At 42.3% G+C, this 16034-nt stretch overlaps 1 protein-coding gene across 1 annotated transcript in view; it reads left to right on the top strand.

Moving 5' to 3' along the window:
* LOC124712073 (alpha-crystallin A chain-like) overlaps window positions 1-14888 on the top strand; it is a 51724-nt gene extending 36836 nt beyond the window's left edge. Inside the window, exon 3 of the mRNA XM_047242368.1 lies at window positions 14772-14888. Coding sequence (XP_047098324.1) covers window positions 14772-14888 — 117 coding nt within the window. The remainder of the gene's footprint in view (window positions 1-14771) is intronic.
* The last annotated feature ends 1146 nt before the right edge of the window (window positions 14889-16034 follow it).

Genomic DNA, 16034 nt, shown 5'->3' with positions numbered 1-16034 from the left:
CCGTCATACGAGAGTAGCACCATCTGGGATGGTTTTTTTAATTATTCATCACTCTTCTGACTAGCTTGACGCAGCTTGCTGCGTTTTCCTCTCCTGCATCAACCTACTCATCTCAGAGTAGCACTTGCACCCTACATTCTCTATTATTTGCTTAATGTATTCCAATCTCTTCTTCCCGTACAGTTTTTAAGCTCTGCAGTTCTCTCTAGTACCGAGGAAGCTTTCCCCTCATGTCTTAACACATGTCCAATCATCCTGTCCCTTCTTCTTGTCAGTGTTTGCCAGATGTTTCTTTCTTCGTAGGTTCTCCATATTATGTTTCTTTCTTCGCCGATTCTGTAGAGAACCTCCTATTCGTTACCTGATAAGTCTACCTAATTTTCGATATTCTTCTGCAGCACAACGTCTGAAAGCCTTCGATTCTTTTTCGTTCCGGTTATCCTGCAGTTCATGATGCACCACCACACAATGCTCTGTTCCAAACGTACACTCTCCGAAATTTATTCCTCAAATTACACTGAGGTGACAAAATTGTGGGGGGTAGCGATACCCACACATACAGATGACGGTAGTATGGCGTGCGCAAGATATGAAAGGACACTACACTGGCGGAGCTGTCATTAATAGTCAGGTGATATGTTTGGAAAGGTATCCGATTTGATTATGGCCTCAAGACGGGAATTAAGAGACTTTGAATGCGAAATGATACTTGAAGTTGCCCGCATTGTACATGCAATTTCGGAAATCGTTAAAGAATTCAATAATCCGAGATCCACAGTGTAAAGAGTGTCCTGAGAATACGAAATTTCAGACATTGCCTCTCACCACCCACAATGCAGTCGCCGACAGCCTTTACTTAACGAACGGAAGCACCGGTGTTTGTGTAGAGTTTTAACCCTTCATTACACACTTTTTTTTAGAAGTTAAAATAATTTTTTTTGTATTTCAAATTGTTCAAGGATGTCAGGAAAAATGTTGAAAAAATAAGATGTTTTTAATTCAGAAAAAAATTTATTTTTATTTAGTTTGTATTTATGCAAAACTGTGGGAAACTTATCATATACACTCATAAGCGATACTTTGCTCATATGCAAAAACGTGTGAAGTTTTTCACACAAAAAGGTTATTAACTGTAAAAAATATTTTTTTCATGTCAAATTAACAACAGATATGAAAGAATTAATGACATATTCGAAAATTAATGAAAGACACATGTCTTAAACACTGTGGAATACAAGAAAGCAGTTTTTGTCAGTGACACCTTCCACATATGCAAAAGCTTGTGGTGCCTGTGCATCAGCAACATCTTCATTCTCATCATCCTTCAAACAATAATTATTTGACTTATGTGTATTAACTAGAGTAACCTCAGGCTCGCTATCACTAACTGCAGATTCCAGATAATTTACGTTTATTGTCGGGTCTTCATCTGAATCGTCAAAATCTAACTCATCTTCACTGCCAGAAGGGGCCATGAATTCTTCATACATCATCACTTTACGTCGTCCATTGTCGAAATACGAGAATGACTCCATTACAGCACTCGAACTGTCACGATAAACAAGAAAAAAGCAGAAATAAGGAAACACTACTTTCTCATTGTTCGATTGTGGATAGACGTATTATTACGCACTACTGCACATATGCAAACGAGATTGATTTCTATACTACTCACATATTTATTAGCAGAAATACAAGATGAACGGAGCAGAATACTCTCCAAAGGTTGTAGAAGCACTACAAATTTTTTGCATTCACGTGTTCTTCGATTCAACTACTAACGATCACCGCCGAAAGAGAGCAATGTCAGCCTAACTTACAATGCTACTCACAGCAACACACATTGTCGCGTCTTACACTCAGTAGCGCATTCTAGTGGCAGAATCTTATCAGTTACCGTCATAATACAACATAGCACATCAGTAAAGCAGTTTCAAGTGTTAAACTTCAAGGACAACGGCGATAAGAGAGTTGAAACTTTGTTTTGCACATCTGCAAAGCAACGCAGTGAAGGGTTAAGTGCTAACTGAAAAGCAACACTGCGTGAAATAGCCGCAGAAATCAATGTGGGATGTGCGACGACGTATCTGTCAGGAAAGTGCTGCGAAATCTGGTGTTAATGACCTATGGCAGCAGACTGCCGACGCGAATGCCTTTGGTAACGGTATGACATCGCCTGCAGTGCGTCTCCTGGACTTGTGACCATATCGGTTGGACCTTAGACGACTGAAAAACCATGGCCTGGTAGACGAGTCCCGATTTCCGTTGGTAACAGCTAATGGCAAGCTTCGAGTGTTGCGCATACCCCACGATACCGTGCACTCAGGTTGTCAACAAGACTGTGTGCAAACTGGTGGTGCCTCCATAATAGTGTGGACTTTGTTTACAAGGAATGGACTGGGTCCTTTGGTACATATGAACCGATCATCGACTGCAAATGGTTATGTTTGCTACTTGGATACCATTTGCAGCCATTCATGGACTTCATGTTCCCAAACAACGATGGAATTTTTGTGAATGAAACTGCGTCATGTGACCGGGCCACAGTTGTTTGCGATTGGTTAGAAGAACGTTCTGGACAATTCGAGAGAATGATTTGAGCACCGCAATCGCCTGACATGAATCGCCTCGCGCATTTATGGGACATAATAGAGAGATCAATTTGTTGACAAAATCTCTACCGGCAACACTTTTGCAATTATGGACGGCTATAGAGGCAGTATGGGTTGATATATCCGTAGGGAAGTTCCAGCGACTTGTTGAGTCCATGCTACGTTGAGTTGCGGCACAACGCCGGGCAAATGGAGGTCAGACACAGAAGTCGTCCGTCTTGGGTTACTTTTTCCCAGGTAGCAGAATTTCTTAACTTCGTCTACTTCGTGACCACCAGTTTGATGTTGAGTTTCTGGCTATTCTCATTTCAGCTACTTTTCGTTGACTTTGTTTTTTTTTTCTCGTTTACTTTCAGTCCATATTATTTTCTCATTTGACTATTCTTTCCATCCAACAGATCTTGTAATCCTTCTTCACTTTCACTGAGGACAGGAATATCACCAGCGAATCTTATCATCGGTATCCTTTCACGCTGAATTTGATTCCAAGTCTCGAACTTTTCTTTGTTTGCCATCGTCGGTTCTTTGATATATACTGTAGATTGAACAGCAGGGGCTAAAGATTGCATCCCTGTCTTAAACTTTTTAATCCGAGCACTTCGTTCTTTGACTTCCAGACTCACTGTCCCCTCTAGATTCTTGTACATGCTGCATATTACCCATCTTTCTGTATATGCCGGAGTATGCCGGCCGGAGTGGCCGAGCGGTTCTAGGCGCTTCAGTCTGGAACCGCGCGACCGCTACGGTCACAGGTTCGAATCCTGCCTCGGGCATGGATGTGTGTGATTCCTTAGGTTAGTTAGGTTTAAGTAGTTCTAAGTTCTAGGGGACTGATGACCTCAGCAGGTAAGTCCCATAGTGCTCAGAGCCATTTGAACCCTTTTTTCTGTATATCTTATTCCTATTTTCCTCAGAAGTTCGAACATCATGCACCATTTCACACTGCCTAACGCTTTTTCTGTGTCCTGAAATCCTTTCGGAGATCTTGATTTTTCTTTAGTCCTGATTCCATCATCAAGCGAATGGTCAGAACCGCTTCTATGGTGCCTTTACCGTCTCTAAAGCCAAATGATCGTCATCTAACACATTCTCAATTTTCTTTTCCAGTCTTCTGACATTATTATTCCCAGCAACTTTGATCGACGAGCTGTGAAGCAGATTGTGTGATCATTCTCACACCTGCCGCTCTTGCTGTCTTCGAAATTGTGTGGACGATATTTTGCCGAAAGTCTGATGATATATCGACAGTCTCATATATCCTACACACTAAAGTGAGTAGTCGTTTTGTTACCTCTTGCCCCAACGCTTTTAGAAATTCTAGTGGAATGTTATTTTTCCCTTCTGCGTTTTTGGATCTTAAGTCTTTCAATGCCGTTTTCAATTCTGACTCTAAACTGGATCCCCTGTCTCTTCCCTATCGACCCATGTCATCAGAAGGGTCTTCCCCCTCATAAAGGCCATCTGTGTACTGTTTACACCAATCTGCTCTCTCTCTCTCCTATATTTAACATTGGAATTCTCGTTGCTCTCTTAATGTTACCGCCCGCGCTTTTAATTTCAAGTTGTTTTGACTTTTCCATGTGCTGAGCCAGTCCTTTCGACGATCATTTTCTTCTCGATTTTTTCACACTTTGCATGCAGCCAGTGATTTGCGTTGCTGTGTTCCTGTCTTTTGGTACTTCTTTCTTTGATCAGTTGAGGTGTTTCTTCTGTTATCCATGGCTTCTTTGGAGTTGGCTTCCTTGTAATTGTGATTATTCAACATCTGTGATTGCCCTTTTTAGAAATGTCCACTCCTCTTCAACTGAACTGTCTACTGGGGTATGCCATACTGCAGCATCTCCTCAGCAAACTTCACACATGACTCATCATTCCTCAGCGCTTCAGTATCATACTTTCTTCAACACTGATTCTTCTGTAGGAGTCTCTTAAACTTCTATTTATTCTTCGTCATTACTTAATTGTGATCTGAGTCTATATCTGCTCCTGGGTATTCCTCACAATCCACTATCTGATATCGGGATCTCTGTCTGACAATAATACAATCCAGCTGGAATCTTCCCGTGTCTCCAGATCTTTCCCATGTATACCTCCTCCTCTCGTGGTTCTTGAACAGAGTATTCGCTATTACCATCTGAAATTTATTGCAGAACGCAATTAGTTTTTGCTCTCTCTCAATCCTATTTCCAATCCTATATTCTCCCGTAACTCTATAACCACATTCCAATCCCCCATGGCTACTAGATTTTCATGTCTCTTGACATATTGCGTTACCCGTTCAGTATCCTCATATACTGTCCTCTATCTCTTCATCTTCAGCTTGCGACGTCATCATGTAAGCCTGAACCATCGTGTTCAGCGTGGGTTTGCCTTCGAATCTGATGAGAACAACCCTATCACTGAACTCTTCATAGTAGCTCACTCTCTGCCATACTTTCCTATTCATAACGAATCCTACTCCTGTTATACCATTTCCTGATGCACTCGATATTACCCTATATTCGTCTGACTAGAAATGCACTTCTTTCTGTTTCATTTCACTCATCCCCAGTATATCTAGATTGATCCGTTGCATGCCCCTTTTTAGATTTTCTAGCTTTCGTACTACGTTCAAATTTCTGACATTAAATGCTGCGTGATGCTACTGGGTGTCATTAGGCACAAAATACCATCACCTCTGCTTTGTATAGCTGGTAATATGGACAGCATTCACTATATTTCTGACGTATTAAGGCCGGTGGCTGTGCCCTGTCTTTGTAGTTCAATGATGCCAGCTTCTAAAAAGATAATGCAAGACTATCTCTTTATTCTGCTGTCCTGACATACCATGAAGCAGACGATGTTCGACTGCTGCCCTGTCCAAAACATTTACGTCTAATGAAGCCACCTGGTCACGATTTCCCAATGGAGTAGTCACAAACAGCAGAGTCGATTTAGTAACCTGACTTGTCGTATCTTGGATTTCACTGGAAGAATACTATTTAAATATAAAGGTTGTGTCAAAAAGTACAATACAACTTTGGAATGACGTAAAAATTTGTTGAGAATCGGTAGATGTCATGTTGTTGTAAACATCCTCAAATACAAAATATCCTCATAACATCCTCATATACAAAATACCAGTGACAGTTTTCTCCATGATGAAGAAAAGGCTGTACCATTTCAGTTTGTTAAGGGCACAAAACACATAACTTTGGGACTATCAAGAACGTGTTCCAGGCTGGCATGTGGATTTTTGCTGCCCATATTCTACTGCAGTTGTAAGTAGTCACCATTCCACTGATGAGAAATGTAGACTCAACTCTGACGACTATTGTGTTCAGGAATGTCTCGTCGTCCTCTTCTCCGATGCAACATTTCTGCACAAAATTCCCTATTGTGCTGTGTCATTGTGAAGCATATAGTTTCAAGTGTAAACTTCTACGCAGTACTCACGAAACAGTCTTTTGTGAATTTCCAGTCCCATGAGACGCACTTGGCGTTGAGTTTTGGGGACTGCAGGCAACGCTCTTCCTAAGTTGATTTTTGTGGACTGCAGGCAACGCTCTCCCTAATTGTTCGACACTATCATGAACAGACGGGCGACCTGGTGATTCATCATGCTGCAGTGAACAATCCGTCTCACCTAAGTTATTGTGCCAGGAGTAAATTGTAGGTCTGCCTGGAGGCCCTTTCGTGTATTTGGTGCGAAACTTACGCGTACCAGTTGTTGCACAGTTTGTTTTATGAAACAAAAACACACAGCGAGCACGCTCGGCACCAGAGAAAGTTGCCATTTTAACTGCGCTCTACACCGGCGCTCGCAGTGGCGGAATGGCGTACTGATGCACTACGTGTATCAAACGTAAGGTTGTTTGCTACAAAATGACACATCTACCGATTCTGAAAGTTATCTCAGTAAATTTCTACGTAATTTCAAAGTTGTAAAGTCCTTTTTGACTCACCCAGTACTGCGAGACTACAGTCTGCAAATTCATATTGGTTGCCCAGTTGCAGGTCACTGTCATATCAGTAAGTGTGGAGGAAAAATTCGTGCTTTATTTATTTTTTCCTGTGCGACTTTAACCAGCAACACAAAAAGAAACACATTTTATATATTTGTTAATAAAGCCGATGAACGACTGTTCTACGTTTCTGAAACTAATAAACATATACAATGAATTTTGTTTTTTGATGAACAGGAAACTCAAAAAGTTTTTTTCATATGCATAGGTGTTCAATATCCCTCCCCCCCCCCCCCCCCCCCCCCCACCCTTGATATGCACACTATGTGTCAACGCGTTATTCAATTGTTCCCACACTGCAGCGAGCATGTCTTGAGTTACAGCATCCACAATTGCTGTTATGTCTCAGTTCATTCACCGTTGTCGGCAACGGAGGCACATAAACAGTCTTTTATAAACACCTCCACAAGAAATAATCACATACAGTCAGGTCCGGTGGCCTTGGAGGCCACTAATGTAAGGCTGGATCATTTGGTTCGGTGCGACCGATCCATCTTTCAGTAATACTTTGATTTAAAAAATCCCTCACTTCCAGATGCCAGTGTGGCGGTGCCCCATCCTGTTGCTACATGAAGTCGTTAGAATCAGCCTCCAACTGTGCTTCGTGTAACAGTGTTCTCGACAAAGAAAAATGGACCATACACCTTTTCCCACGAAACTGCACAAAACACACAAAATTTTGAAGAATTTCCCTCATGTTGTACAACTTCATGCTGTTGTTCCATGGCCCAGATTCTCACATTATGGCGGGTCACCTTTCCATTTAAATGGAATGTTGCCTCGTCACTGAACACTAAGCGTGGAAGAAAACCGTCATCCTCCACCTTGCCAAGGACGAAATTACAGAACTCCACGTGTTGTTGTTTGTCACGTTCACGAAGAGCTTCTAGTAGCTTAATTTTGCACAGTTTCATGTGTAAGCGTCGATGCAATACACGCCAGATGGACATCAGTGGCATGTCGTGCTGTCGAGCTGCATGGCGAAAGGATTTCTGTGGACTCCTTGTGAAACTATGACGGATGCGTTCGATGCCTGTGTCAGACACTAGGTGACGGCCGGCATTTTGTCTATACACAATCAACCTGGTTCTCGGATTCGTTCATGCTATCGTCTAATGCTCTGTGCTATAGAAGGATCCACACCATACCTAGTATGTAAGTCACGCTGAACAGTTATTACTGACCCGTACTGCGCAGAACGTAGAAAACAAAACGCTTTTGTGTTGTCCGGACGCCATTTTTACTAGAACTGAAGTGGGCGAACACAGCTGTTACCTGGCGGGAGTTTTCCCTTTCCAACAGTACGTTGTTCACGCACTTATCTCAAAAAACATAATAGTTATGATTTTTTTAAAATCTGACGATTATTTTTTATCAGGTTACCTTCCATTCAGAAGGCTGTTACACTCAGCGACTGTTATATTCTCTTGTAAATAATAGATTTCAGCTATCAGCCGCTCTTTTTAAATTTTATTGGCGGATCTAGATTTAAGCCAGAAACTAGCCATTCTCAATGCACTATCATTTTGTGATCAGTGCATGTAATGCCAGGTGGTCGGGCTTCATCCACAGTTCATTGAATACAATTCAATGAACTGTGGATGAAGCCGGACCAACAGGTATTACATGCATAGATCAAAAAATGATAGTGCATTGAGAATGGCTAGTTTCTAGCTGAAATCTAGATGTGCCAATAAAATTTAAGAAGGACGACATTATTTTTTATACACCTGCATATTCCTCTGTGTGAAAGGAATTGTGTCAAGCCCCAACGTCTAGTTGCCTCGTATAGTATCGTTTGGGCTGCACGAAGCTCGCAGTTATCACCGAAGAGAAAAGACGATACCTCTTGTCAAAACCTAGTCTGGCGTGGAAGGGAAAGCATAGCTTTTTAGTACAAGATAAAATAATAAACAAATAAATAAAAATATATGTGAGCGGACTCCAATAGTCCCTCACATGGTCATGGTTTCCTAAAGGACTGGCGTAACACCAATTAGCCACCCACTGCTGTTGGTGAGCACTGACACAGATTTGAAGCGCCATTGAATGATGTACCTTTATCTTTCATCCAAACTTAGTTCGACTCTGTTATCAACTGAGTCAGAGCTACATTCTATATAAACACCAGCAACATTCAGTAATTTCTTCCCCTTCCTGGTGATGTAACTTGCCAGCTATGTAAATACACTACTGGCCATTAAAATTGCTACACCACGAAGATGAGGTGCTACAGACGCGAAATTTAACCGACAGGAAGAATATGCTGTGATATGCAAATGATTAGCTTTTCAGAGGCGGTGGCGACACCTACAACGTGCCGACATGAGGAAAGTTTCCAACCGATTTCTCAAACACAAACAGCAGTTGACCAGCGTTGCCTGGTGAAACGTTGTTGTGATGCCTCGTGTAAGGAGGAGAAATGCGTACCATCACCTTTCCGACTTTGATAAAGGTCGGATTGCAGCCTGTCACGATTGCGGTTTATCGTATCGCGACATTGCTGCTCGCGTTGGTCGAGATCCGATGACCGTTAGCAGAATATGGAATCGGTGGGTTCAGGAGAGTAATACGGAACGCCGTCCTGGATCCCAACGGCCTCGTATCACTAGCAGTCGACATGAAAGGCATATCCGCATGGCTGTAACGGATTGTGCAGCCACGTCTCGAGCCCTCAATCAACACATGGAGACGTTGGCAAGACAACAACCATCTGCACAAACAGTTCTACGAAGTTTTCAGCAGCATGGACTATCAGCTCGGAGACCATGGCTGCGGTTACCCTTGAATCTGCATCACAGACAGGAGCCCCTGCGATGGTGTACTCTACGACGAACCTGGGTGCACGAATGGCAAAACGACATTTTTCGGATGAATCCAGGTTCTGTTTACAGCATCATGATGGTCGCATCCGTGTTTGGCGACATCGCGGTGAACGGACATTGGAAGAGGGTATTCGTCATCACCATATTGGCCTTATCACCCGGCGTGATGGTATGGGGTGCCATTGGTTACACGTCTCGGTCACCTCTTGTTGGCATTGACGGCACTTTGAACAGTGGACGTTACATTTCAGATGTGTTACGACCCGTGGCTCTACGCTTCATTCGATCCCTGCGAAACCCTACATTACAGCAGGATAATGCACGGCCGCATGTTGCAGGTGCTGTACGGGCCTTTCTGGATATAGAAAATGTTCGACTGCTGCCCTGGCCAGTACATTCTCCAGATCTCTCACCAATTGAAAACGTCTGGTCAATGGTGGTCGAGCAGCTGGCTCGTCACAATACGCCAGTCACTACTCTTGATGAACTGTGGTATCGTGTTGAAGCTGCATGGGCAGCTGTACCTGTACACGTCATCCAAGCTCTGTTTGACTCAATGCCCAGGCGTATCAAGGCCGTTATTACGGCCAGAGGTGGTTGTTCTGGGTACTGATTTCTCAGGATCTATGCACCCAAATTGCGTGAAAATGTATTCACATGTCAGTTCTAGTATAATATATTTGTCCAATCAATACCCGTTTATCATCTGCATTTCTTCTTGGTGTAGCAATTTTAATGGCCAGTAGTGTACATGGCGATTCAACTGCCCCTGCCGACGTCCTTTTACACAACCCGCAATGTAATAGCTGTCTTTCAACAACCATGCTCGAGATATTCATATTCGCTCGCTCGATTCATGCAAGCTATTAATCCTACAGATAAAAATGAACAGGACCTTGTTGTAGGAAATTTAATGTAGCTAAGATTTGTACTGGAATTCGGTTTCGCTGGAGGCCGCGGTTTTCGAATTACTGATGAAAAACGTACAAAAGTGACTTTCAAACGCACTTCCACCTCCACACTCATCTCACCAGCCAGGATTTCTAGTATGTTGTTCGTGGCTCTCCCTTCTATCACTGTACAAAAATTCTCGACTACACGAACTATTCCCGATATTCGACTTTTTTTTTTTTTTTTTTTTTTTTTTTTTTTTTTTTTGGTTGTAAGTTTCTATGGGACCAAACTGCTAAGGTCATCGGTCCATAGGCTTACACTCTACTTAATCTGATTTCAACTAACTTACGCTGAGGACAACAAACACCCATGCCCGAGTGAGGGGGGGTGCCGCGCGAACCGTAACAAGGCGCCTGAGACCACGAGGCTATGACACCCCCAGTATAGTAGACTATTTCGTTAATGTCAATAATTTAAACATACCCGCAAGGGTAATGCAAGGAAAACGGCTACTGTAAACACCGAAACTAATCGCGTTGACAATTTGATCCAAGCTCAACCCTTACAAACACAGTAGTTTTGTAGACAGAAGGCCTACTGAATACAACGACTTAATTAGTTATTTTATGCTGTTAAAGTTCACAAAACTCTCAGGTAAAATTTACACAGACACCAACTTTACAATCTGTAAAGTCAGTGTGTCGCTGGCATAATAAAGTCAGTCAATGAAGACCAAAAACGGTCGAATGTGGGAAATAATTCGTGCAGTCGCAAACGTCTGTGCAGTGGTAGGAGGGAGAGCCATGAACAACGTAACTAGAAAACAACGTCCTCTAGTGAAAAGGTTTTCCCGTGTAAGTTACATTAAATTTTCTACACAAGGGTCCTCTTCACTTCTTCTGTAGGAGCAACAGTTCGCACGTAGCGAGTGAGAGAACGTGAAAATCTCGCGCGTGTTTTTAACGCTGGCTGTAACATTGGGGATTGCATAAAGCGACATCGACAGGGGCAGCTGAATATCCTGTATAAGGATAATTTCATTTGCACTTATAGCTGCTTCGCTTGACTCAAATGTATGTCTCGCTATGCACAAAATTAACGTTAAATATGAAGAAGCACAGTGTAATGGCGTTCTAAAACAAATTTTGCAGGAGACAGACCGACTTGCGCGAGGGAGTGAGCGCTTGATCCCCATCATAAAAGTTAATAAACCTGCCCTCACAAGCAAGACGAAGGGAGATAAGGAGGCGACGCCTGGCACATCGCGGAGTGATGTAGCGTCAGCCAGCGACGCCGGAGATGCCGACGACGAGGGCGGTAACGACGACGGCAACGGCGGTAACGACGACGGAAACGACGACGGCAACGGCGGTAACGACGACGTCAATGGCGGTAACGACGACGGCAACGGCGGTAACGACGACGACATTGGCGGTAAAGCCGACTGCAGCTGCGGTAACGACGACGGCAACGGCGGTACCGTCGACGACAACGGCGGTAACGTCGACGACAACGGCGGTACCGTCGACGACAACGGCGGTAACGTCGACGACAACGGCGGTAACGTCGACGACAACGGCGGTAACGTCGACGACAACGGCGGTACCGTCGACGACAACGGCGGTAACGTCGACGACAACGGCGGTAATGTCGACGACAACGGCAGTACCGTCGACGACAACGGCGGTAATGTCGACGACAACGGCAGTACCGTCGACGACAACGGCGGTGATGGTGGCGACTTGGGCTAGTGGATGCCATTCTGCCTGAGTTTGTTGAGGTTCAGATTTGATTATGTACTTTCAGTGTAATAACTGTAATTTCTGGTTTCACTAGACATAGGTTCAGTAAATACAATGTGCCAAAAGCAGTATCGTAGCACTGATTTTGTTAGCTGCTCCTGAAATACATGTGTATCAGTAATACAGCAGATGTAAAGTTTTAAAGAATGATGTAGATACTTTGAACTCAGAACATAAACGTTACGTATTTATTGTACTTCATTACGAAAATAAACATACAGTCATCATCATCAGTGGCAGCTGCTGTACAAGAGCACAAGTGAACACCCTCATTTTCCACACCTTGCGGATTTATTGGTTAGCTTTCTTTGAATGCTGTTAAACGCAACATAGATGCTGCAATCTGAAAGATACAGCACTTAAACCTATGGCACTACAGTTCCTCTACACTCCATGAAATTTGGCATCAGGGTCGCGAGCACGCCCTCAGTTGTGCACATTTTAAGGAGCCTTTGCGCACGAGCGACGTGATTGCCTTTTGGGCCAAATACATATGGATTTGATAAAGAACATGCACAGTTCACGATGTTGACAGTTAGCCCCTGCCACTCAACTGGAAGTTTACTTCAGTGCCACACTGCGGAAGATTTGTATCCTCATTCGCTCGGCATAAATCCTGCTAGGTGATAGCACACTCCTTCGATACACTAATTCACTCACTACATAATGCTGTAAAATTAGATCAGACGCCAGTATATTTTAAACTTGTACTGACAGTTAATCTATTTTGTGGGTTTGTGAATGAGTCATGGTACATTAAGTTGTGAATTTTATCAGACTCTAATCCACTTGAGGCGGTGAGAATCTTACGGATCTAAAGCACATCACCGTCGATTGAGAGATTGTAGCATTTATTAATTCTTCTGAAATCTATTGATCTTATGTTGAGTGAAGGTTATCTGTGCTGTAGGCCCACGTTGTATATGTTTTAATGCAAGTGGAAGATTAGGGAAGGTAAACCTTCCCTAGTGGATGTACACCATCACTAAAACGATCAGGGAGAGCTAAATGTGCCAGTGAAGGTGCACTATCACCAGTGCACTGGGGGCAACCTTACTGCCATTTTGCCTCAGTCTCTTCCTGTTCTGGAAGCCTCTTGCATGGAAAAATGTTCGAGAGTCTTCGCTGGTCGCTCCTATCCGGCTCGGCTGATCGTATAAAATTTGACTGTTGGCGCCGCTTACCTTGCGCGTGATGCATTATTTGCCAATTAAAAAACACAATTGCTATTTTTCGCTAATTTTTACATCTGTATACTCTCTCACATTTAAGAATTAATTATAATTTTACGTTATAAGAGAATTTGAAGACAATACATGGAATTAATACAAAAATATAGCGTTTCTTACGTAGGTTTACATGAATTATTTCACGCTTTGGGCTTAAATTTATTTAGACATAAAAAGAGACGTTTCATCTCGATGTTAAGCTTCTCGCTACTCTCATTTCTGCTACTTATCATTACTTTTGTCTTTCTTTGATTTACTCTCAATCTGTGTTTTGTACTCATTAGACTGTTCATTCCATTCAACACGTCCTGTAATTCTTTTTCACTTTCACTGCATATGAAAATGTTATCAGCGAATCTTATTATTGATGTCCTTTCAACTTGAATTTTAATTCCACTCTTGAACCTTTCTTTTCTTTCTGTCACTGCTTCTTCGATGTAGAGATTGAACACTAGGGGCAAAAGACTAAATCCCTGTTTTACACGATTTTTAATCTGAGCACTTCACTCTTGGTCTTCCACTCTTATTATTTCCTCTTGGCTATTGTACATAATGTATATTACCTTCCTTTCCATATTGCTTACCCCTATTTTTTCTCAGAGTCCATGTGGCTCCCCCCATCGGAGGTTCGAGTCCTCCCTCGGGCATGGGTGTGTGTGTCGTCCTTAGTGTAAGTTAGTTTAAGTTAGATTAAATTGTGTGTAAGCTTAGAGACTCATGGCCTCAGCAGTTTGGTCCCATAACACCTTACCACAAATTTCCAAATTTTTCTTGGTGTTTGGAACATCTTGCACCTTTTGATATTGTTGAACGCTTTTTGTAGGTCGACAAATCCTATGAATATGTCTTTGTTTTTGTTTAGTCTTGCTTCCATGTCAATCGCAATGTCAGAACTGCCTCTGTAGCCCTTTACGCCCCTACCCCCACGATCATGAGGGTCTGGTATGACTTCATACTTTTTGTTCCCTGGAGCTAGAATATAATTGTGGCTGGAAACGAACGATCGTGAGGGCTACTTTGGTTCATAGTACCGCAGAACGCCACTAGATCGCAGCTCCGTCCACTCTGATGTTTTGGCGGGCGCCTTTGTCTTCCAGTATCGTTGCGTGACGTGTAGTGGCTTTGTATTGTCTGTAGCAGTTGTGTTTGCGTGTGATTCTGAGGAATTGTTTGGATTCAGTCTGTTTCTAGACATCTCAAAGAATTTGTGTATTATCGAAATATCCATTTTGCGTGATTATTGTGGCAGTGGTGCTCGAAAGTGTCTCCACCATCACAATCGTGAGGGTTAGGCGTTGCTGCAGTTTTCGCTTATTGAGGTTAGTTTTACTCAACTACTTTTTTTCGCATTCTTGCATGCTGATTAATGCAATGTATATGGTGTAATGTATTGGAACATTTTTAGATAATGAAGGGACTTACTGAGGAAGATATTTTGAAGTTGCTTGATGCTTCAGACTTAGAAGTAAGTGATGAAGACGATTGTGAAGATTTTTTTGTGCCAGAAAATATTGGTGCATAGAGTTCTGATTCTGATACAGATGAAATACCAGTTCAAACTGCATCAGAATCGTCAAGGAATAATAATCAACTGAAAGCAGACACTCTCAGTTATAAAGAAGAAAAACCTATCAGGCAGAAAATATCTGTGGAAGAAGAAATTATATAAAGCTAAGCATCACCCACGACCATTGGACTTTTCTAGAATGCAGGTAAAATATACGCCTTCTCTCTGGGTTACTGTAATATATTTTTTTCTGTAAATGAAAATTGTTCTGTTTTCAAATCAATTTTCTTTTCAGTTTCCAGATCCATTGCGTACTCCTCTCCAGTATTTTACCACATATTTTACAAATGAATTCTTTAAGATTGCTGAAGAACATATAAATCAGTATACTTTGTGGGAGCATGGAAAAGCATTAAAACAGATGCAACAGATGCAACAGAACTTAAGAAATTTATAGCTGTCAACCTGATTATGGGTTGAATCAAACTTCCTTGACTGAGATTATACTGGAGCACTGAGTATGGCTATACTCCAGTTTCGAGAATCATGTCAAGAGACAGGTTTCTGGCACTCAGAAATGCTTTTCATGTGGTTGATGCTTCCTCTGCCCCAGATAATAATAATAGAGTGTGGAAAGTACAGTCAGTTCTTGATGCAGTAAGAAATGTGTGCCTGAGTCTTCCACTGGATCATGTTACTTATTCAGTTGATGAACAAATGATACCATTTACATGTCGCTGCCCACTGAGACAAACCTCGACCAGTTGGATTAAAGAACTTTGTACTTACTACATCAGCTGTCTTGTATTAGACTTTGAAATATATCAAGGTGATTCAACTTCTCTACAGACTAAGGAGTTTGGATTAGGCCTTTCTGTGATATTAAGATTGGCACAAACTTTACCTCAAGAAACCTTCATCTACTTCGATAGATATTTTACATCATTGCCTTTACTGGAGAAATTAACTGAAATGAAGATCTGTGGAAGTGGAACAATAATGGCCAACAGACTAAAGGGCTTGCCTCTCACTGACGCAATCAAGATGGTTCATGGACAGAGTATAGAACATGTTGCTGAAAACTGTGATTTAGTAGTTGTAGAGTGGAAAGACAGCAACAAAGTAATCATGGCTTCAAACTGCTGTGGCTCCACACCGATT

This window comes from Schistocerca piceifrons, chromosome 8, assembly GCF_021461385.2.
Source record: "Schistocerca piceifrons isolate TAMUIC-IGC-003096 chromosome 8, iqSchPice1.1, whole genome shotgun sequence".
In the NCBI taxonomy this organism is placed as follows: domain Eukaryota; kingdom Metazoa; phylum Arthropoda; class Insecta; order Orthoptera; family Acrididae; genus Schistocerca; species Schistocerca piceifrons.
Note: the sequence above shows the minus strand (reverse complement) of the source record. Positions and strands in the feature narration are given on the sequence as shown.